At 51.7% G+C, this 22263-nt stretch overlaps 3 protein-coding genes across 3 annotated transcripts in view; 1 reads left to right on the plus strand and 2 right to left on the minus strand.

The window, feature by feature from the left end:
- Cog2 (component of oligomeric golgi complex 2) overlaps positions 1-2253 on the plus strand; it is a 43433-nt gene extending 41180 nt beyond the window's left edge. The window contains exons 17-18 of the mRNA XM_008845784.2: positions 867-1047; positions 1917-2253. Of these exons, the coding sequence (XP_008844006.1) occupies positions 867-1047; positions 1917-2018 (283 nt within the window). The 3' untranslated portion in view covers positions 2019-2253. The remainder of the gene's footprint in view (positions 1-866; positions 1048-1916) is intronic.
- Positions 2254-5359: 3106 nt separating this feature from the next.
- On the minus strand, positions 5360-18181 carry Agt (angiotensinogen). The gene is made up of 5 exons (XM_008845783.3): positions 18076-18181; positions 11741-12599; positions 7936-8203; positions 6537-6681; positions 5360-5912 (listed from the first exon to the last, which is right to left on the minus strand). Exons 2-5 carry the CDS (start codon positions 12567-12569, stop codon positions 5721-5723), a joined length of 1434 nt encoding a protein of 477 aa, XP_008844005.1. The 5' UTR covers positions 12570-12599; positions 18076-18181; the 3' UTR covers positions 5360-5720.
- A 900-nt stretch (positions 18182-19081) lies between these two features.
- LOC103744144 (altered inheritance of mitochondria protein 3-like) lies at positions 19082-20520 on the minus strand. Its single transcript, XM_008845822.3, has 2 exons — positions 20142-20520; positions 19082-19384 (listed from the first exon to the last, which is right to left on the minus strand). The coding sequence occupies exons 1-2, from the start codon at positions 20206-20208 to the stop codon at positions 19083-19085; spliced, it is 369 nt and encodes a 122-aa protein (XP_008844044.1). The 5' UTR covers positions 20209-20520; the 3' UTR covers position 19082.
- Positions 20521-22263: the final 1743 nt, after the last annotated feature.

Raw genomic sequence — 22263 nt, forward strand, 5'->3', positions numbered from 1 at the left:
AATTTCTTTTGTTGTTTATGATTCTGATATGAGAATTAAGTTGAATTATGCTTCTGTTTGTATTATCTGGGTGCCTAAATCCTTTCTTTATTGGTTATGTAAAGCTGGTTGGTACAGGCTTCAGGTTCTCTCAGGTTTAGAGGGAACTGATGGCTTCAGATCAGTTATTCAGGGTACCCACCGAAGCCCAATTCAGGTTCCAGTCAGGTACACTCAGGCTTCCTTCACCACGTGGAGGCAGGATCTAGGCTCTCTCAGGCAGTCCCGTGTGTTGTCAACTCTATGCCAGAGGGAGGCTGGGGGGTGGTGGTATAGAACTTGGCATTCTCTGGGGGTCTGCTGAGATCCCAGCCGCTACACTGATGGAGGTCTGAACCCACCCTGATGGAGGTCTGAACCTACCCTCAGGCTGTCTGCTAGGATCTCAGCCTTAGCCTACCAAAACCAGATCTGCCCTGGGGCTTGGGAGGAGCCTCACAAAATCCCAGGTAGAGGGGTGGTATGGCACAATTAGGGGAAGCTCACCAGGATCCGGGCTGTCAGGCAGTCCCCTGGGTTGTCAGGCCCTCTGGTAGTTGGAGGCCAGAGGGAGGTCAGTACCCAGCACTCTCTGGCGGTCTGCTGAGCTCCAAGCCGCTACCCTAATGGAGATCTGAACCTACCTTCTCAGGCTGTCTGCTAGGATCTCAGCCTTAGCCTACCAAAGCCAGATCTCGCCCAACCTACCTTACAGTCTTAAGAGCATGAAGTATTTACCACAATTCGGTGGTGTTACATATGAGTTTCCATCTTCAGAATCTCTTTTGCTTACAAAGCCAGTTCCAGCTTGGTGTCCCTAGTATGTTTTGTTACTGTTTTTACACAAGGTACTTTGAGACAGTGTCAGATGTACTAAACTCTGTGAAGAAGATGGAAGAGAGCCTGAAACGGCTCAAACAAGCCAGGAGAGCCACCACCACCAACCCTGTTGGCCCCAGCAGTGGCATGAGCGATGATGACAAGATCCGTCTACAGCTGGCCCTGGACGTGGAGTACCTGGGAGAGCAGGTAATAGCCATGGCCTTGAGCCAGGCTCTGAAAGCTAATGATAGGAAAGCGTTAGACCCAAGTTCCTATGAAAGACGATTTGCACCTAGGAGGGGAAGAAAAGGCAGGAGACCATGAGCATTTCCTCTCTCGACATCCAGGATTGGCCCTGCTGTTCTTGACGTTTGCTGGGGTCGTCTGCACATATGCTTATCTGCTCACAACCCTGGGCCAGCAGCAGGTCTGTGTCCTTCTGCCCCATAAAACAGATTCCAGAGTTGTGGATGGCTGATACAGCAGGATGTAGCCCTTCCATGAGGTGGTGTGGCGGCATCCTTGGTGCCACAGAGCTTCCAGGTGTAGCACATAGCAGTGAGTTTCCACTCTGCTCAGAGGTACCTAGCCAATATGTTCCATAAGAGAAGTATAAAGTCTTCCCACAAGCAAAAGAGCTTGCTGTAGACAGTGGAGAGGAAGAACGGGCACTTGCTGTACGGCCATGTCTTTATCAGCCTCTGAGAAAAAGTTCCTGGGCATGTGCTGAGAGGGAGAACACTTAAAGAATAATTTGCGTCTTTATTTCTTTTCACATCAGTTTTCCTTTCAGCATTTTCTAAAGCCCACACAAGAGGCTCTTACCCGGGGAGTCTGCTGTGATGGGCTGAGGAATTTGAACATGCCAGCGTCTTAGAATACAAAGCATTTGACCCAAAACGGGAAGTTTTATTATAAGCAGATTCCTTGCTCTAACATAAAAGGCATCCCTTGAGTCCTTGGGAGCTGTCTTTTTGGTTTAGTGGAGGGCAGGGAGGGTGGGTTCTGATTTTATGAGGGTCTTTTTCCTAGTCAGCTCTCATCATGGTGACAATGAATTCTTGTCGCCTTTACAGATACAAAAGATGGGCCTGCAGACCAGTGACATCAAAAGCTTCCCGGCCATCACAGAGCTTGTCCTCACTGCCAGGGACCAGGCAACGGCAGAGCAGCCCTAGGTGTCCTGGCAGGGCCTGAAGTCACTCAGCAGCAGCCCTTACTCCTGCCCAGTGCACGTGGACTATCTTTCACCCAGAAAGAACAACAAGCCTTTTCCATTGTATGGAAGATAGTTTTTAAGACATTTGAGACTTTTTACTACAGTTTACAGAACAAATTGTTTTATTTTTGTTGTAAATCTTAATGTGGAAGAGCTGATTTCTACAGTAGGATTAAAATAAATAAGTGTGGCTAGCAGGTTGTCCTGATCCTGCAGGGGAAGCACTGTCCCTGACCTGGGAGACACTGTTGACCTGGCCTGAGAGACCTCAAGGTGGCTGTCCCCATTAGTGCGTGAGAACAGCACTTTTGGTCTTCTACCCACACCTCTGGCAGGAGCCAGAGCCCTAGGAAAGGTCCTTTCCTAAAAGAAATGTTTGTTTCAGGCCTGTAAATTATGAAATCAGTACAAGTGGCTCTTGTGCACCTGTGGTGACATGCATCCCTTCAGCACAGTTGGAAGGGTCCTGTGTGTAGACCTCCCTCTAGCACATAGTGGTTCTGTCCCATAGGTAGACAAGTCGCACCAGCACCAGTACAGAGGCCAGTAGGCCTCGGGCCACTGCAGGTACAGGGCAGGGACCCCTCCCAGGGAACTGTGCTGTTACTGGAACTTGCATGATTCCACATGCAGAGTATGGCCCTCACCCAAGGGGACCTATATGTCCCTGTTCCCTGGTGGCTCTGCCTTTTCCTGGATTCTAGAAAAGAGAGGGCAGGGTCCTCAGCCCAACTCCAGCTTTATTGTTTCTATCCTACAGATGAGGCAGCAGGAGTTGAGATGACTGACAGGTGGATTTGAGCCCAGGCAGGATACCTCCAGACCCATATTGCAGCCTCAGCCCATAAAGATCAGTGGTCCAGAGTGGGCATGGAGGCCTCCCCTGGACCCTGTTAGCTCTGACTCTGGATCGCCTTCCAGCCTCCCTGTTGTTTCTGGGCTTGAGAACAGGATGTTCAGGCAAAAATCTAACGGCTCCCGCAGAAGAGCTCTCCTTTTGTTTTGTTCATTAGTTCCCCTGGTGAGAGCCTTTTTTTAAATTCCATCGTTTGAAGGTGAAGTAGTATGTTTCTGTTCAAATTTTTTTTCCAACTTCAACATGCAACCTAAAAAGCCATCTCAGATGCAAGTTTGCTGCTTTCTGGCATACTCCATCCCAGAAGAGAGGAGCCAGTCCATTTAGGGACCTGAAGCCTGGAAGCTTCATCTCCCAGGTTGCCTTCAATGACTGTTAACATGATGGCCAAACACCAAGTGATTGTTGGTTCTCAAGGCAGTTCAGAGTTGCTGTTGTTGGGGGCACCACCCTCTGAAGGAGCCATCACCTTTGCCGCGGCTCAAGCTGTACCCTGTTTTTAAGTACCCTGTGCTACATCTACTCTGCTTTAGTGCACAGAGCACTGACTGAGGTGGGAAAGGTGAGCCTGCAGAGCTGAGGAGGGCAGCCCATGGAAAGGGCTGCAGGTCCCGCTGGTCAGCAGGACTTCCACTGGCTTCCAGCTCAGCAGCTTATAGTTTGTCACAAAGCAGAGCTCAGCTGACAGGATTGGATCCCAGGACGGTGCAGGCCTGGCTCAGGCCCCTGTGCTTCAGCGATCAGCTGTGTAGTGTCTCCTGTGGTACCAGCCCAGGGCTTCTGGTGTGGCTGATAGGCAAGTGGTGAGGGAGGAGGAGGAGGCTGTGGGGTCCCACAACTCAAACCCTCCCCCAGCTGTACTGTAGGGGTGATACTGTCTGAACCCGAGACAGCCAGTACTTCCCTGGCACTGCTAAGTGTTGTGTCAGCCCTGTGTTTACCTGGTCCTGGGTTTCCCCGAGGCGCAGCAGGGAGGAACAGTTAGGTCCAATTATGAATCTGTGCTGCAGGGGAGGCTGGCCTGCAGAGACTCCCCAGGACAGCATTGGGAGCCATGGAGCACATAGAAGGATTGCCCAGTGAGTTTCCTGTGACTGAAATGGCTTGCCTGGGTGTGGGTGGGTAGGGCTGAGCTTCCTCCAGGACTAGAGAACCTCCTTGCCTTCTCCAGCTGCCAGGGCTAACCCTAATCTTGCCCTATAAGGGACCTGTCTCATGTCCCAGGGGTCCCAGCCTGGGTATCAGCCCACCGCTATTGCCTGCCTGCACTTCTGTGATGGCTAATCTTGTTAACCTGATGGGATTTAGAATCACCAAAGGAAAAAGCCCTCTGGGCATGCCTGTGAGGGAGTTTCTAGGTTGGGATAACTCCTCAGTCAGTAGGCAGACCTACCCTGAAAGTAGGTGGGCATTCATCTCTCCTTGCCCACTGCAGACAGTGTGACCAGCTGCTGTTGTGCCTCCCCCACCACTCACAAAGCCAAAATAAACTTCCTTGTGTTGGCTTTTGTCATGTTTTGTCACAACCAGGAGAAAAATAATACGCTGCCTTCCCCAAGCAGGTCTAGAATGAGGGTCATGACCTCTTTTAATGGCAGTTAATGTACTCAACCTGGCAGTTCCTATTTTACACATAAGGACAGGGAGGCTGAGGAGCTGGCTACCAGTTACACAGTGGTACGTGAATCCCTCACCATGCTGCTTATCACACACCTGGCATGAGTGGGATGGGCTAGTCTGTGGCCACACCCATAGGGTGGAACTAGACAGGATAGTCCAGGGACGGGAGCCAGACTGGGGAGAGAAAAGCTGAGACAAGACGTGGCTCTTCTGTGAAGATGGACTTCCGTCACAGGAACACATCCCAACTGTCCTGAGGGCCGTGTCCCAACCTTGGTCTCAGGAGCAGCCTGTCTGAAGAGGCAAGGCCTGGCACACGAGCAGGCCGCACCCATGTGCTGACCCAGGATCCGCACTTGCTGCCGCTGAAGCCTCTGGCCAACACACTGAAGTATTTGCCCGCTTCAGTGTACAGTGAGGAGACCTGCTCAGCACACACATACCATCCGTGCTACCCCAGATCTGGAGGCTGTGGATCTAACCCTGAGGACAGGCAGAGTCCCAGGATGCAGCCCCATGTCTTGGGTGGAAGAAGCTCCTAAACAGACACTCACTCAGGTCTCAGTGCCTCCTGGGGACGGACTTTCCCTTCCTCCACCCAGCATCTCACAGCCTGCTGAACCGAGCATGTCTTCTGCTAGGAATCCTTTAACTTACCAAAAAATAATTACCAGCAAAGCCAGGAATCATTGGCATTGTGTTACAATCTAGTGTGAATTCAGGTGATGGGGTGTTTCACGCAGTTTTTTCAAAACTTGAATGGTACCATGGGAAAGAAAATTAAGGTATTGTAGGGACTCTGAAGGACTGGTCTCACAGTAAGCTAAATGCAAACCCAAAGCAAAGGGACAATGTGTATTTTAATGTTAAAACCCAATTTCTGTTCTCAGATGAAAAGGGAATGTCTTGGTTTCACAAACAGTTGTTGGGTCCAAATTCTTTCCAGAACAGTAGTCCTGTGCTGAGCACCAGCTTCTGGCTCCTACCCCAGTCTCCATACAAACCCTGGGAGGCCAATTCTGTTCCTCATTATTCATGGGTAGTGCCAGGTCACCAAGGAGATGGCCTCTTCCTCGGAGTGGTGGAAAGCCTGGGTGACAGCACTGATTTTACCCAGGATAGCCCTCTGCAACTGGCCTTGTCTCCGTGGCTAAGCCTTAGAGGCCTACAGGAGGCTGCCAGGCCTCATGCGACACTCTGTGGGTTATCCACGCGGCCCAGGAAGTGCAGTGCACCTGAGTGTCGCTCATAGATGGCGAACAGGAATGGGCTGTTCAGAGTCACGTCCAACACCTCAAGTGAGCCAGACTGTTGGGCAGACTCAGTCGGCTGCTCTCCCTTGACAGCTTTGAGTTCAAGGAGGACACTGTTGAGGACCTGCAAAGCAGAGACATTGGCCTCTTTCCTGCAGGAGGGCTTGCAGGACCAGGGGCTGTGTTATGTACTACCTGGGGAAGGACACTGCCCAGCCTGCCAGGAGGATGGTCATACACATCTGCCCTCTATGTGGGCACAGATCACAAACACCCAGCTCACATAGTGACTCCCACCCAGCATGTCACACACCCGTGTCCCCACCTGCTACTGTGCTGTCCCCTAACGCTCGGCCAAAATAGCACAGTGGGTTCATGCCCCCTATAGTGACCCTGTTCACTACAGCACCCAGCACAGTGCGGAGAGCATCTAGGTGTGTCCCTCCATTTTGCAGAGTTCCCTGTCCACTGCTGATCTGCTCAGGGCACAGGCTGGGGGCTACTCCCCCAAGCCAGACCTGCTACAGCATCTCAGAGGCTACAAGGCTAGACTGAGCAAAGACAGGTGTACTGGAGCCAGAGAAGGGCTGGGTGGAGGCTGCTGCTGGGAAGTCCAGAGCACTGATTTCTCTCCCACCTCTGTCTAGACCTACGGCTCTGTCCTCCTTTTCTCCAGCCCCACCAGCCCCACCCACAGCTTCCTCTAGGTCCCCATCCACCCTCCCCTGGGGTTCAGGGAAACACCCACCTCTCCCACTCTGGGGTTGGTGTCGCTGATCTTGCCCAGATTTGCATCGGCACCCAGCAAGGTGGGCAGCTTGGCCTGGGTCAGCAGGTCCTGAAGGTTATAGGATCCTCGCAGCTCCAGCTGGGGCAGGGTCAGGCGGATGGCCCTGGGGAAACAATGCTGTTAGGGGTCCTGGGATGCTTCTACCCACTGAAGAAGCGGGGCGGGGGATCTAAGCCTTTGCTCAGTCAGGGTGATGGACTCCAAACTGAAACAGACTACTCAGCAAGCTGAGGTAGTCACACAAGTCACAAGCCCCGCCCCACATTTATATAAGCAGGAAACAGTTGCTTGGGAGAGGAGACTGGTGGAGCTGCTGCAAGCTGTGAGGGAGCTCCAGGGAGGCAGTGCTTGTGTGTGGGCTCCCATGCTGGGGTGGGCTCTGCGATGATGCAGCTGCCTATGGGTGGCACATGCTCGTGAAAATTCAGCGAAATTGGATTTGGCAGGGGAGTTGTTTCTTTGGACTGTTGTTAGTGTCCTGAGGTGAGTGTTTGTGTCCCCCAGCACAGCATCCTCATCTGCAGGAAATTCTCAGCAACAAACACAATGAAAACCTTCATGTGGTCTGAAATGGGAGGAAGACCCAGAAGGTCTGTCTGCCCTTCATTCTCAGAGCCTGGCTGCATAGGGAGCATGTTCTGGGGAAAAGCCAAGAAGCGCCTTTAAATTAACAGGCTGTTAGCCAGACATGATAGCTCTCTCCTGCCACCCTGGCACTTGAGGGCTACAACATGGGATTGTCACAAATTCTAGACCCTCTCAAAAAGCCAAAATAAGCTGGGCATGGTGGCACACACCTTTAATCCTAACACGGGAGGCAGAGAGTTCTCTGTGAGTTTGAGGCCAGCCTAGTCTACTAGTGAGTTCCAGGTCAGTCAGGGCTACACTGTTTCAGAGCTGGAGAGATAGCTCAGCTGTTAAGAGCACTGGCTGATCTTGCAGAGGACCTGGGGCTCTGTTCTCAGCATTCACATGGAGGCTAATCCATAATTCTAGTTCCAGGGAATTTGATGTCCTCTTCTAGCCTCTTTGGGCATTGCATGACATGGGTGCATTTGCATACATGCAGGCAAAACATTCATACACATAAAAAAATAAATAAAAAAAAAATAAGGTAATGGTCTGTTGGCTCACTGCCTCTCTGTGGAGGGACATGGTACTTGTGGTCTGTGTGGCACTCTGTCCTATTAGCTCTGTCTACCTTCATCTCATCCACTTCTTGGAAAAGCATCACAGACAGCAAGCGCATAGCCACACTGCTAGTGGTAGCAGCAAGGGGAGCCCCCATGTGTACATGGACAGACCATGTGCCATGACTCGTTCAACTCCGCTTTCCATGGAGGCCCACCCTTCCTACCGAGGGGACAGGTTCTTCATCCAGGTCAGGAGGTTGTGATGGAAGACGAGAACTTCCACCCTGTCCAGGTCTGAAGTACAGTGGGGCTGGATCAGCAGGAGGGCGGTGCTCTCACCCAGGGGCACGCGTGTCATGGAGAAGTTGTGTTGGGGGTCACTCCAGTGCTGGAAGGTGCCAGTGCCCGAGAGCATGGGGGTGGACACTGAGGTGCTGTTGTTTACCCAGAACTCCTGGGGTCCAGGCACCAGGGAAAAGCCTTTCATCTTCCCTGAAAACAGCAGAGACCAGGAGGGAGGGTCAGCAGCCAGCCATGGATGGGCCCACTCCCAGAGCCCTCTCGCCTTGACTCCAGTCTCAGCTTCCTTGCCACCAAGATGCATTGTCCTGGCCTTGGAACTTCACTCTCTTAGGCACCCTCCCATGTCCAGCCACTTGAACTCCCCACAGAGGTTCTGACAGCTGTAGAAGTCATGGTGCAAGCTGGTGTGAAGCTGGAGTTCTTACACCTGTCACACACACGGACTCAGCCTGCTTCTGCCTGACCAGGCAAGATCAACCCAGATACCCAGATCCATTAAACTCACAGAGAGAGAGAGAGAGAGAGAGAGAGAGAGAGAGAGAGGAGAGAGAGAAACAAAAGAAAAAAGCATGAAAACAAGAGAGAAAGAGATAGAGAGAGATAGAGAGAGAGAGAGGAGAGAGAGAGAGAGAGAGAGAAAGGTGTTTTGGGCTGGGGAGATGGTTCAGTGGATGAGCTGCTTGCTATGGAAGCCTGGGGATCTGAGTTCAGGGCCCCAAGTGCATGTAAAAGCCAGGTGTGCAGATCTGTAACCCAACACGGGCGGGGTAGTGGGGGTGAATCCCTGGGGCTCACTGGCCGCTTTAGCTGAAACAGTGAGCTCTAGGTTCAGTAAGAGTCTCTGTCTCAATAAGGTAAAGAACAATAGAGAAAGACACCCAACATCTTCCTGTACACACAGATGCAAGTGAACACACACACACACACACACACACACCTTAAACATTATTTTTTAGAGCAGTGTTAGATTTCCAGCAGATCTGAGCAGAAAGTGCACTTGCTGACATAACCCCTGCTTCCCGACTTCCACTGTCAGCATTTCATCACAGGGTCTCTTTGTTGCCATCGGTGAGCCTACACAGACACCCCAGTTGCACCCATAGCCCATGGTTCACATGAGGCTCTCTTCTGTTGGACACTCAGCAGGGTTAGACAAACCTAGAGTGACCTGTGCCCACTCTTGTGACATCACTGAGTCACTTCCCTCTGTCTACATGTCTACCTCATTCAGCTGCAGCGGAGCCTGCTGGAGCTTCCTCAGTCCCCACCTCCCACCCCACATCATGGATTGCAGCTAGTCCAGATCCCCAGACCAAGACTCCAGCTCTTGACATCTCTTGCCACGGAGATAGATGTAAAGACGGTGATAACCAATGACACCAAGCACAGTCCTTGGTTTGGGGTTGAGTCTCCTTTCCCCTCCCCCACACAAGGCTGAGGATAGGAGTGAGCTAGGGAGGTGGCAAGAAGGATTCTCAGCACAGGCTGAGCCGCCCCACTGGATGCCACAGATGGGGCCAACACCAGTACTCATGGCATTGTTACTTGGAATGGCTTCATGACGGCCCCTTTGTCTACACTGACTTCAGACACGCCACCAGTCTTCCCTTTCATTCTGAAGGAGGTATCTGAGGAGATGAGGATGGGGTTGTGGTACAGGCCCAGCTCTACAGAGGATGCTTAAGAAGCAGGCGCCCTGCTGCCCGGAGTCGTCAAGGGTGTCCAGTGTGGCTCCTGTATGAAGGGCCTAGACATGGCTTGGCTCCACCAGGTCCTTATCTCAGAGGAGTGAAGCCCTCTTAACCAGAGCCCTCTGGGTGGTTATAAGAGCCATTCCCAAAAGGCCATGAGAGTCGCTCACCCCTGTAATCTCAGCACTTAGAAGGCTGAGGCAGGAGGATTGCTCAGAGTTCAAGGTAGTCTGCATTACATAGAGAGACCCTGTTATATGCATGAAGTTCCTATGAACAAGAAGCAGGGGTAGTAGTTCCTCAGTCCCCAGGACCTCAGCAGGGCTTTTCAGTTTAGAGGAAAAGCACAGAGTTTGTCCCTCTAGCAACTAAAATAGAAAGAGGAAATTGCCTCCAGAGAGACACTGAGACCTGAGGCTGGTGGCTGCCCTTCCCTGGAACACAGCTCATCAGCTGAGTAAATTTCCTCAGGTCATGTCACCTGGTGTCATGGAACCTACCAGGGCCACCCAAGCCCTGAGGACAGCAAGTACTGGGCAAAGGGCACCGGGATCATAAGCCCAAAACCTCTAGGCTTCACTAGATACACACAATCAACTGTTCCCCAGGCCATTCCTAATGGGACCTGGAGCTTCTAAGACATCCTGTTAACCTCACAGATTGCAAGAAGATGGTGGGCCTCCATCAGGTGGAAACTGAGGCAGGAAAGGTCAGGCAGCAGCAAGGTCAGGACAGAATACAGGTGAGCAAACGACTCAGTGTTGGCATGGTTCACTTTCCTCCACCTCCTCTTTCTCTTCTTCCTCCCCATCCTCCTCCCTTTTCACTTTCTTTTCTTCTCCCCCCTCCCCCTCCTCTTTCCCCTTCTCCTCTCCCTTCTCCTCCCCCGACCATGCCTTCTCTGTTCCCTCCCAACTCTGCAGTCTGGGTTGTAGGGACAGGCCTTCCTCCAAGGCAAGATACTATCCCTGACACCTTTGCCCTGTCAGCATTGTTTTTCAATGAGTTTTCCCAGGAGCCTTTCCAGGGACTGTGGCTCAGCCCCAGGTTCCCTTCCAACTTATGGTGCAGCAGGGCTGCCTCTGGCCTTCCTGACAATCTGACCTCTCACTTCCCTGGTCCTAAGGCAGACCAAGGTCTTTCCCTGAGTTTACAGAATGCAGACACTGTCATGGCAGGCATTGACCCCTCTGCCTCTACTCCATTGTGGCACATCTTCCTCATTGATGTAACCCTCCCCTACCAACCATCTATCTGAAGAGTTGCTACCCTGGCACATGTTCCCAGGATAGTTGCCTGGATCACTGCATGCCTTTGGATGGCATTCACATCTGTAGGGCTATCAGAGGCCTCAGGGCCTACCTCCTATGAGCAGGACTGTTCCACTCAGCCCACTGGAGCAGGAAAACCCACCCTTCCCACAGTGCATTTGCTCCTTCAGCCCAGCCGGCCCCTCTGCCCTCATCCTATCCTGATCTCCTTAGCCTTTGCAAGGACATCTGCCCTTGGCCTTCTCCAGTCTGTTTCCCCTCACTGCCTTTGAGGCCACACAGTTAGAACTGTTCCCTGCAGTATTGCCCTGGGACTTTGCCCTTAGGGGTCTCTATCATTACTGGAAGACAAGGCTTTCTGCACCTCTGAGGCTCCTGGCCAGTCTTGTCAGTAGTGAGAGTTTATTGAATGAATAAGCAGCCTCTGGGGTAGGGATATACAGGCATTTCCCTACATAAGCAAGCAAACCAAGTCAGGTATTCCTGCATGGGCCAAACACCCTAGTCCCAGACTTCTCCAGACATGTTAGTGTTATCCAGCACAGAGTATGGCTATGGGGTCGGGAGGTGGAGCTGTGCCCCCTACCCCACCCCCCCCAGCAAGGTTTGCTCCCTGAGTCTCTATTGCTTCACCAGTAGACAGAGGTAGAAGGAACATGCTGCCTCCTGGCCATCTCCCACACAGGCCGTGGAGACACATGGAAACCCAGAATGCCTCCCCTGGTACCAGCCAGGGCCAGCACTGACCTGAGGGTTTGCCTCACCTTGGAAGTGAACATAAGTGTTGAAAAGCAGCGAGCTGTCTGTGCTGACCCCCGCCAGGGGCGAGTTCATCTTCCACCCTGTCACGGCCTGCATGAATCTGTTGATCTTCTCGGTGGCGAGACACAGATCAGTAGACAAGTCCAGAGAGCGTGGGAAGATGGCAGGGGCAAAGGGGGCCAGGCCCTGCACAAATGACTGCTTCAGGTGCAGGCCTGGGGCTGTGAACAGGCCCACTACTGTAGATAGCAGCACCTGTGCCTGGCTGCTGGTTCTGCCCTGGGCAACCAGCAGACCCTGAATGGCCTGTAGGGCAGAGAGGACCTTCTTCCCATCCAACCGGGAGGTGCAATCTCCTTCCTTTCCAGGAACACCCAGTAGTGCCTGAAGCTGGCTGGCTGTGGGGTCTGAGGAGCCAAGGTAGAAAGAGACGAGGGTGCCAAAGAGAGCTGGTGGGGAGAGGATCTCCCAGCTGGTTGTGCCCCCTGCCTCATTCAGCATCTTGTACATGCGGAAGCCCAGGAAGTTGGCTATCATTGCAACTTGCTTAGCCCGCAGTCGGTCCTCAATCCCCAGCTTGTCTACAGCCAGCACTAGCTGGTCACGCAGGCTCTCCTCATCCACGGGGGAGGTCTTGGCCTGAATGGGCACAGGTGCAAAGGTCGGCTCTGGGGGTGTCTCCACACTGGGGTTCTCCAGCTGGGCGCAGCTGTTCTTGGTGTAGAAGAGCAGGTGAAAGGGGTGGATGTACACCCGGTCCCCAGCTGCTAGGCTGGCCCAGGCCAGGATGCAAAAGATGGTGGCCTTCAGGCCCATGCCAATGGGAGCCATTGCTGACCCGAGTGCTTGCTTCTGTGTGTCCTGGAATAATATTTTGTGAAAATGGTTGGTGGTTATTTAGCTCTGCTGAAGGCCCTGCAGCCAGGCCTTTATCTGTCCCAGCATTACCTGTGGTCACATGTAATGTACATACTACTGTAAATTGTCACGTGCTGTTTCAACTCACTAAGATGCTGGCCCAGGAAGCAGTTTCCCCCGTCTCCATTTAAGACCCAAGCATGTCTGTCTCAAAGTGTTCTCCAAGGCCCCTGGTCTTGGGGCATGGGCTCTCCCCCCGACTCTATGACAGGAAGGGCAGAGAACAGCCAAAGAGCCCAAGACTAAACACACTGTGCCCCTGAGAGGAGCTGAAAGGGAAACTATTCCCAACAGAGGTTACTATGGTTTATTCCATGATGTACAAGTGTCTGCAGAGGGAAAGAGAGGCCAGAAGTTCAGCCATGGAAAGCTCAGCTGTGGAGAGAAAGCTCATCGGGAGCTCCAGCTGACGGCCTCAAGTTCCCCGGTCATCGCTGCTGGATGCTTACAAGCTCCCAGTTTGATGATGCCCTCGGTCTCTCAGCTGGGCTACTCTAGTCGTCGCTGTCGGATGATGTTTTCTGTTTATCTGGTGCTTCTCACTATCTGCTACTTGCTATTTACACTTTTAATTTTGCTTGCTGTATAATAAATTCACTCATTCAAAACCAAAAGCAGGGCAATCATACACAGCCCAGGAGAAGCCCCCCACTCCCAGGAATAGTTCAGGAATGGATTCAAAGCCCCATGGAAAACATCTGGATGAACCAAATGGAAGACACATTGACTACGAGTTGACATTCCAACCCCCAGAGCATGGAAGGTGACTGTGGTTTGGGTACTGGGGTCAGAATCCAGGGCCTTCTGCATGCTAGGTAATCGCTGTACCATTGAGCTCCATAGCCAGAACTCTTTACTATTTTTTGAGGCTGGGTTTCATGTATCCCAACTGGCCTTGAATTCACTATGCAGATGAGGATGGCCTTAAATTTCAGATCCTCCTGCCTTGAGCTCTTGAGTGCATAAATTGCAGGTGTATACCACCACTTCCAGTTTCTAAGAGGCTGGGGATCGAACCCAGTCCCTCAGGCATGCTAGGAAAGCACTCTACTAAGTGAGCCACATCTCTAGTCCCCTTTTGACTGTTTATTTTGAGACAGGGTATAGATAAGTTGCCAAGGCTGGCCTTAAACTCACTCTATATCCCAAGTAGACTTTGACTTGTGATTGTCCTGCTTCAGACTCCCAAGCAACTGGGAGGATAGACCTGATCCACCCATCCATTCCAGTGTGACTATATTTGAAGAAAGGGTCTTTAAAGATGTGATTAAAGTAAAATAAGGTCCTTACAGTGGGCCCTAATACAAACCAGCAGGTGTCCTTTATAGAAGATAGCATCTGGGCTGGAGAGATGGCTCAGTGGTTAAAAGCACTGGTTGATCTTGCAGAGGACCTGCATTTGATTCCAGCACCCACGTGGTGACTAGCAACCATCCATAATTCCAGGTCCAGAGGATCCGATGCCCTCTTCTGACCTCCATGGACATTGCACAACATGGGTACACTTACTTACATGCAGGCAATATACTCATACACATAAAATAAAAAATAAAATATTTTAAAAAAGAAGAGGGCATCTGGACTGGAAAGATGGCTCAGTGGTTAAGAGCACTGGCTGCTCTTGCAGACGACCCAGGTTTGGTTCCCAGCACCCACATGGCAGCCAACAAGTGTTCTTAGTTCCAGTTCCAGGGGATCTAATACACTCTTTTGGTTTCTGTGGGCATTACTGACATGGGTGCACTAACATACAATCATGAAAAACACTCACACACATAAAGTAAAAATAAATTTTAAAAATTTAAAAATTTTTATGTGTATGTATGTATTGCCTGCATGTAGGCATGCATCGAGGACAGTTGGTAAAGTGTTTGCCTTGCAAGCATGAGAACCTGAATTTGATCCCCAGAACCCATGTAAAAATACCAGATGTGGTGGGATATACTTCTAATCCCAGCACTCAGGCAGGGTTCTCTGGCTAGTCATTCTAGCCTAATAGGCGAATTCTAGGCCAATGAGAGACCCAGCCTCAAAGGACATGGACACCATTCTTAAGGATGAGGTTGTCCTTCAGCCTCTATATACATGCAAAGACACACACACACACACACACACACACACACACACACACCAGGATAGAGAAACACAGACAGACAATTGTATGACACAGCAGAGAAAATAGCATCTGCAAAGCAAAAGCCATGGCCTCAGAAGGACTCAGCCCTGACCGTACCTTGTCCTTGAACTTCCAACTGGAGACAATACCTTCTGTTATCATGTTATCTGTGACATGGTCCTGACAGAACCAGACACACAGATGATGATGGCTGTGAGTTCTTTGTGGAATCCCCAGGTGTGGCAGAGGATTGGTTCCTGAGCTCTTAACACACAGCCAAGATTGGGTGCCACACCATAGGCCTGGCCCACAGCCAGGTCCTTCCCACCTGTCCCATGCTCCAGATAGGCTGGGTGTCATTCAGTGGCCCATGCCTGCCTAGCCTACTCATTCATGGGTGGTTTCAGTGGTCTATGCTGTCCCAGAAACTGATTTGTTATCTATTAGATGCCTACACTCAGAGGTGTGGCTGGGGCTTAGAGCCCTGCCTAGACACAGACCAGGGGGCAGGGTGGTCCAGTGAGCTGGATACCCTTCACCTTGAACCTCAGCTTCCTTCTAGCCTCAGCTGTTGCAGACAGTGTGTGGGGCCAGCCTGGGTTCTTGGAGGAAGTTTCCCGAACTGGCTGTGCAAATCTGTTACTCTTCTGGTTCTGGGGATGAGTTCTTGTTCTGTTGATCGCTCACTTCTGACCGTGTAGACCACGTGTACTTGTTCTCATAGAGGCGCTTACCACCATGCCATGTGATTTAGCTTTCCTGCCCCTCACCTTGCTTGTCCCAGCCCCCACTGCTGGGCTGTGGCCCCTCAGCACTGACTGAAGTTTACCTTGAGGCCTTCATTTCCCTGCCTCATCTTCACACATACAATCTTCCACCTTCCACAGTACTCAACGAATCACCCCAAGGTCCCTGTGCTTAAAAGCTGGATGCCCAGCATGGTAATGTTGGAGGGGATGTGGACATTTAGGGGGTAGGGGGTAGTGGGATCCTGAGGTCACTGGGGCTGTGCTTTTGAAAGGGACTGTGGCCGTGGGGTCCCAGCCTCTTCCTCTATTATTATTATTATGATTATTATTATTACATATGTTTTTGCTTCCTGACCATAAGGGGAGCAGTTGGCTCTGCCATGTGGTCTTTTTCTGCCGCCACTGCCATCTAACACCCCCCAGCAGAGGCCCAGAACAGTGGGTCCACTTGAACATGGCCTGGAACTCTAGCACATGAGCCAAAACAAACCTTTCTCTTTATAAGTTAATGATCTCAGAAAGTCACTATGGTGTCATCAGGCTCTGAGGTCACCCTGGCCTCCCATACCCAGTTCAGGGTGCCAGCCTCGGCTGCACACACAGAGTCTTTCATAGACTCACAAGGTGCTCTTTGCTCTGCCCTGGTCATCCCACTGCAGAAGACCCTGACCTGACCACACCGCTCCCTCCCGCACACATCTGACTCAGTCCACCATTCTCAGGGAAAGCCTCGTGGTATGAAAAATCAAAATGAACAATTCTGCTCATGACCACCAGACCTTGCTATTCGGCTTGCTATAACGTAAACTAAGGCACAGTCGGGGGTCCAGAACCTATCACAGGTACACATGGGGTAGGATGAGCTGTGGAGGCAGATGCAGCCCCTCCCACATTGCTGCTTCTGTGGATGGGCACTATCTAGGGAGCTGTGTCATGGCCACTGTCCCAGGAAGTGAGTTATAGCTGTCCTTCGGCTGAGCAAGTTTCTCTCAGCTGTTCCCTGCTGTGGTTCAAGTTTATCCAAAGTCAGGTCTCATCTGGGTCCTGAGAACAGAGGGGCACAATGTCCCCTTTCTCTTCCTTCCTAGCCAGTTTCTCTTCTGTGTCCCCATCCCATGGCCACTGTGATGGCAGCTCAGGGCCATGCTTCCATTGCTGGAGGGGGGAACTGTCTCAGTGCTCTCCTATGTCACCAGCTAATTTCTGTTACATCCTCACTTACCCAAGGCTCCCTAGACTCCTCCCTCACCTCCTCCTCACCTAGCACCAGCCACCAGGAGCTCTGTGTCCTGTAGCTATGTTTCTGTTATGTGCCACACTGGTCTGCCTCCCACAAGAATGTGAGTGCCACAAGAGCTGTTTGGTCCATGGGTCAGTCCAGAGCCCCAAAACAGTCTTGAGACAGACAGACCCTTGGTAAGGGGCTGTCAGGTGGAGTCAATAATGCCATTTTGCAGAGGAAGAAAGAGATCTGGTGACCAGCTCCAGATGACACACCTAAGACTCAGACCCAGACTCCCTGATCCCATGGGTGGCACTTAGGCACAACCTACATCGCCTCTTGAAATAATGGTGTGGGGGGGGGGTGCAGGGAAGATGACTCAGCAGGTAAGAGCTCTTGTTGTACAAACATGAGGACATGAGTTTGGATGTAAAAGGTTGAATGTAAAGGTTGACCACACGCACCTGTACCCCCCGCAGTGTGGGTGGTAGAGGCAGAAGGATGCTGGCTGTCGGCATAGTCCTAGGTTCAGTGAGAGACCCTGTCTCAAGGGAATGAGGCAAGAGTGACAGAGCAGGACACCCAGTGTCCTCTTCTGGCTTCCACGTGTGCACATGGTTTGTGTACCGCCACACACACATGCACCCCCCACACACACATACACAATGTCAAACAAAGAAAGAACTACGTTTTTGCATAACCTGATGCTCGCAAAGCACTTCTGCACTACTCAGCTCTCCTGACATATGCCCCAGAGAGCCTTCGGACATGAGGAGGTCTCTTTACACAACGAGGAGCCATAACATTGACCCAGGCCTGAGCCAGGATGAGAGACACTGCTTGAGACAACCACAGCCCCCTGAGTCTGGTGAATCTCCAGGGCCCAGCCCCTTCCTACTGCTCACAGCTCCAACAACAAAGCCTTGTTTTTCCCTCATGCTGGATATAGGCCCAGTGGACTGTTGGCCACCCTAGTGCTGGTCTGATGCCAGTCCCTCTGCCTTTGAGGACCCAGCTGGGCTCACAGGAGGCAGAAGGCCCCAGCTGTCCTGCTTGACTAAAGACAAGCTGTCTCCAGTAAGCCCAGGCTGGTGGTGAACAGACATCAGCCCACCTGGACATCTAGCCTTGTAGGAGAGAAGTGATCAATGTCCTATCCCCTGAAGCATCTGGCCACCACTGACTCCGGCTCATTGCTCCAGAACAAATACCATTCAGCCAGCCCTTTGTAGTGGCTCTGCCCTACCCCAGCCCCTTCTTCCACCCATAGCTCAGCTCCTGGCCACCAGTGCCCCATGAAGGAAAGAAAGAAGCCGAGAAGGCTCTACTTACCTTTTGCTTCAGCCTAAACAAGCACAGCTATTCCCTGGCCAGCCACACAGACCTATTTATACCCAAGGGGTGGAGATGGATCTATTCCCAGGCTACTCTGTACACAGGCTAGGGGAGGATACAGGTCGGGGGGCCACGGGAATCTAGGCTTGGCCAAAATGGAGCAAGGCCAGAGTGATGTCCTTCTGGGCCCCTTCCAGGAAGCCCTGGTGACTGACTGGTTCCATGAGAGATGGGCTGGTGCTGAGGCCAGTTACACATTTACCCCAGTTCCCTGGAGCTGGGGTCACTGTCACAGGACTAGTTAGGTTGTGACAGTCTAAAGCCAGCCATGCAAGCCTTGAGACCCAGGCTCCCTTGTAATGCCAGGAAGTGGCCTTCCTGCAGGGCAATGAGTCCCACGTCACTGTGCAGGGCGATGAGCCCTGGTCACCAGCCTCATCTCAGGATGCATGACCTTCAGCAGCTCCAGTTGTGTTAGTTTCCTATATAAGGACCTCTAATGGGCTGTGAAGACATACCACCAGTAAGGAAGCACCTTCTGGAAGCTTCTAGCACATATGGGGAAGCTGGGAAACTCCAACAGTAGGGCATCGATACTGAAAGGCACAAACAGAATACTCTGGGCTTGGGGACAAGAAAAGCCTGCTTAAAGGGAAGAGGTTTTGGGGTGTCACTCTTGAAGGGTGTGGAGAGGAAGTTTTGGAGGGTGAAGTTGGTGGGACACTAAAGAAGGGTTGGAAGTGTGGGAACAGCTGGGGACACAGCAGGTCTATGCCCAGAAGGCCTTCCAGAAGGCTCTGCTCTGCAGGCCCCCATGGACTGCAACAAGCTTGCACATTCACAATAACCCAGAGCCTCAAACCATCTCTTGGCCATTGTGTGGACAGACATAACCTACCTCCATCTAGGTGGGGCACAGAAGAGTGAGGGAAGAGAGAGAGGATGGGTAGAGTAGTCCCCAGCTCGGGGGGATAGTGTCTAAGCAGGGGGCTGGAGAGTGACCTTCACTGAACCTGGATGTAAAGTAACTCCAAAAAGGTCTGAGCAGGAAGGTGCTGGGCTGCAGTAGGGTTCCAGGCGACAGAAGGGTGCTGGGCTGCAGGAGGGTGCCAGGCGACAGGAGGGTACTGGGCTGCAGGAGGGTGCCAGGCGACAGGAGGGTGCTGGGCTGCAGGAGGGTGCCAGGTGACAGGAGGGTGCTGGGCTGCAGGAGGGTGCCAGGCGACAGGAGGGTGCTGGGCTGCAGGAGGGTGCCAGGTGACAGGAGGGTGCTGGGCTGCAGCTGCCAAGGCCTTTGCTCTGAGAACTAAGGAAGAGAACACCAGCTGCTGAAGGGGATATGCAGGGGGTAAGGGCTCAGTAAATGCTGACTTGGGTAATTTCCCCCGAGGAATGCGGGTGGGCGCTGGTGTGGGCTGTGTTGAGGCTCAGAAGGGATATCTGGACTGGAGACACAGGTGTAGCATGTGACAGATCTGGCTTGTCCCTGCTGCTGGCACAGAGCTCCTGAGCATATAGGTAGAAAGACTTCTTTCCTCTCATTTCTTGACTCTAGAGCTTCTAAGACTGGATTCTCCTGAGCGTCAATGGCCAGTAGATGAAGGCCCCAAGGTCACTTCAGGATGTAGCTGGTGACCAGAGAGGCTGCCATGCACTCAATCAGAGAACGAGACTTCAGCCCCACTCCCACTGAAGGGAGAGAAGGGCTGGAGATGGAACCGACCAGTGATGGCCAGGGTGTCACCAGACCTGCTATGCAGTGGAGGCTCAGTAAAGACCCTATGTGTGGGAAGCGGGCGCGGTCTAGCCCGCCAAGATGGCGCCCTGGCTGGCTGCCAAGCCTTGTGACCCTCACTTGTTTGCTCCAACTCGCGATACGTCACCAAGCATGATTCTATTGTGTGGCTCAATGATTTGCTGTTCTGTCTGCATGTTAGCCCCGTGCTCATGTCCTGATTGGCTCTGTGTGACGGTCTGATTGTGGGATGGATCTGATGAGGGTATATATTGTGGGATGACGAAGAATGAAGGGAGAGAGTGAGAGAGAATTGCTTGAACCTCACCTTGGCGTTTGTGTTGTCCTTTCCTCGGCTCTGCTGGTCGGAGTCTTGGTTCGCAGCACCTATGCATTGGGGTTTGGAGAACTTCTAGGTTGGAAAACACACCCACAAATGAGGGATATGTTTCCTCACTTGATAGAGGTCCTTTGTGATGACTGTTCTGCCTTTCACCCCCAGTACCAGATCACCTGGCTATTTCTGTGTCTCACAATGGAGCAGCCAACTGAGGCAAAGTGAGTCTCCGGAGCACTTCTAGCCAATTGCCAAGCATGAAGACGCCAGGGACAACGCTGGTGTGTAGCCAAGCTGAACAGGGTGGGTGGCCTGGGAGCCTGTTGCCAGGGCTCTCTGAGTATGAGCCTCCTCCTTTGTGACAGTCATCTCTGGCTCTAAGTGGCTTCCATCCTGGTGAATGCAGACCGCAGGTGCATTTCACTCCAGCTGGAGTAACTGCCCACACAGTGCCAGTCTTGACAACAGGGATCCTGGGCTGGGCTTGCTGTGTAACCTGAGCTTTGCTGGTTGCTTGGCAGGGTGGCTGAGTGGCCTGCAGTCTCCATGGTCCTCTGTCCTTACCCCGTGTGCCCCTGAGGAAAGGAGGCAAGAGAGGTGTAGAATCTCCTCCATCTGTATTTTGGGACCTCTACGTCATTTTCCCTCGACTTCCCTCACCATGTTCTCGGACAAGCATGCTCCAGCCCACACTGAGTGCCCCATTCCTCCATGGTGTGTCCCCAGACCACTTTGTGCTTAGGAAGTTCCTGGAGCTTTGCATCCAGGCCTAGCTAGTGTTCCCCAACACTCACCTCACAGCTGTCAGCCACCTGCCCTACACCATGCCTGCCAGGTACTCAACTCTTCTAGCTCCAGGGCCTTCTTCATAGTTGAGTAAGCTCACAAAACCATAGGCCCAGCCCAGAGCACATGCAAGCACACACACATTTCCACTTACAGCTGTAGGAGCTTAATACATCCTGAGATCAGTGCATGTACAATTAAGAGATCTTACACTAGAAAGGAATTAAATGGGCATTTTTTGCCTTCAAGAAAAGCTGTACATACACGTATGTGTTTTTTGCATGTATGCTTATGCATAACTTGTATGTGCATGTGTGTAATTTGTACCTAAAAGCATTCTTGTGTGGTTGGTGCATTCATACATCTCTGTGTGGCTTGCATTGTATGTGGTTTGTGCATGCCTTCATGATTATGTGTGATGTGTATGTATATTTTATGTATATATGAATGTTTGTATATGATTTTTATGTGTGTGTGGTTTGGACAGGCATGCATGTGTATTCACAGTGTATGTGTCTTCTGTATGTGCAAGTGTGTTGTCTGAGAGCATGTTTTATGTGGATTATCATGTGTGGTATATGTGGCTTACACAGGTATATGTGTAGTTCATATGTGCATGTGTACAGTCTGAATATATGTGTGATCTGTGTGTGCATATGTAAAATTTGTATAGGTTTTTATAAGTAGACTGTTCTTGTTTGCATGTGTGTGGTTGCATGTACATATGTGTGGTTTGTGCATGGATGCTTATCTTTGGGTTTTGTGTGTTTCTGTGCAGTTTGTGTGTACATATATGGGTTATGAATGTGTGCATTTGTGCCTGTGCATGTATGTGATGTACTTGCACGTATATGTAGTTAATACATGCTTACCTGTGTGTTCTATATACATGCATGCAATTCACATGTACATGTGCATAGTTTGTATGTGCATACATGCATGTATGATGGTGACAGTGGAGGGATAGGCGTGCCTACCTGTTTCTGGTCCTGTCAATTCTTGAGGCTCTTTCATGGGGAGACTTACCTGCCTTGGTTGGGCCTGCCTGGTTGGGGGCTCCAGGCCACTCTCCCTGCCTACCTTGTAGATTAAGGGGCTTATACATGTCTGGTCTCCTCCTAGCCATGCCCACTTGAGGCTTGTAGGGGCTCCTGTCTTCCACCCCAGACCAGCTTCTTCCTGCAGAGCTGGCTCCTGTTCACCTTCTGGACAAGGTTCCTTTCCCACCTTCATCTACACTGTCCTGCCTGCTCCCTGTGCTCATCTTGCCTCCCTAGGTCGTCAGCTCCTGGGAACTCACAACTTCTTTCTATTCTTTGGCCCTGAG

This window comes from Nannospalax galili, unplaced genomic scaffold, assembly GCF_000622305.1.
Source record: "Nannospalax galili isolate Female #2095 unplaced genomic scaffold, S.galili_v1.0 scaffold702, whole genome shotgun sequence".
NCBI classification, from domain to species: domain Eukaryota; kingdom Metazoa; phylum Chordata; class Mammalia; order Rodentia; family Spalacidae; genus Nannospalax; species Nannospalax galili.

Bases quoted from the DNA above. Each gene is read 5' to 3' on its own strand.
- Agt (XM_008845783.3), bottom strand. From the start codon at position 12,569: ATGGCTCCCATTGGCATGGGCCTGAAGGCCACCATCTTTTGCATCCTG. The intron at 6,682-7,935 runs GTAGGAAGGGTG...TTGTTTCCCCAG, and splicing joins ATGAAGAACCTGTCCCCTCG to GGCCATCCGCCTGACCCTGC. The intron at 5,913-6,536 runs GTGGGTGTTTCC...TCTGCTTTGCAG, and splicing joins CCAACCCCAGAGTGGGAGAG to GTCCTCAACAGTGTCCTCCT.
- LOC103744144 (XM_008845822.3), bottom strand. From the start codon at position 20,208: ATGCATAGGTGCTGCGAACCAAGACTCCGACCAGCAGAGCCGAGGAAA. The intron at 19,385-20,141 runs GTGAGGTTCAAG...TCTCTTCCTTAG, and splicing joins AGGACAACACAAACGCCAAG to TTCTCAGAGCAAAGGCCTTG.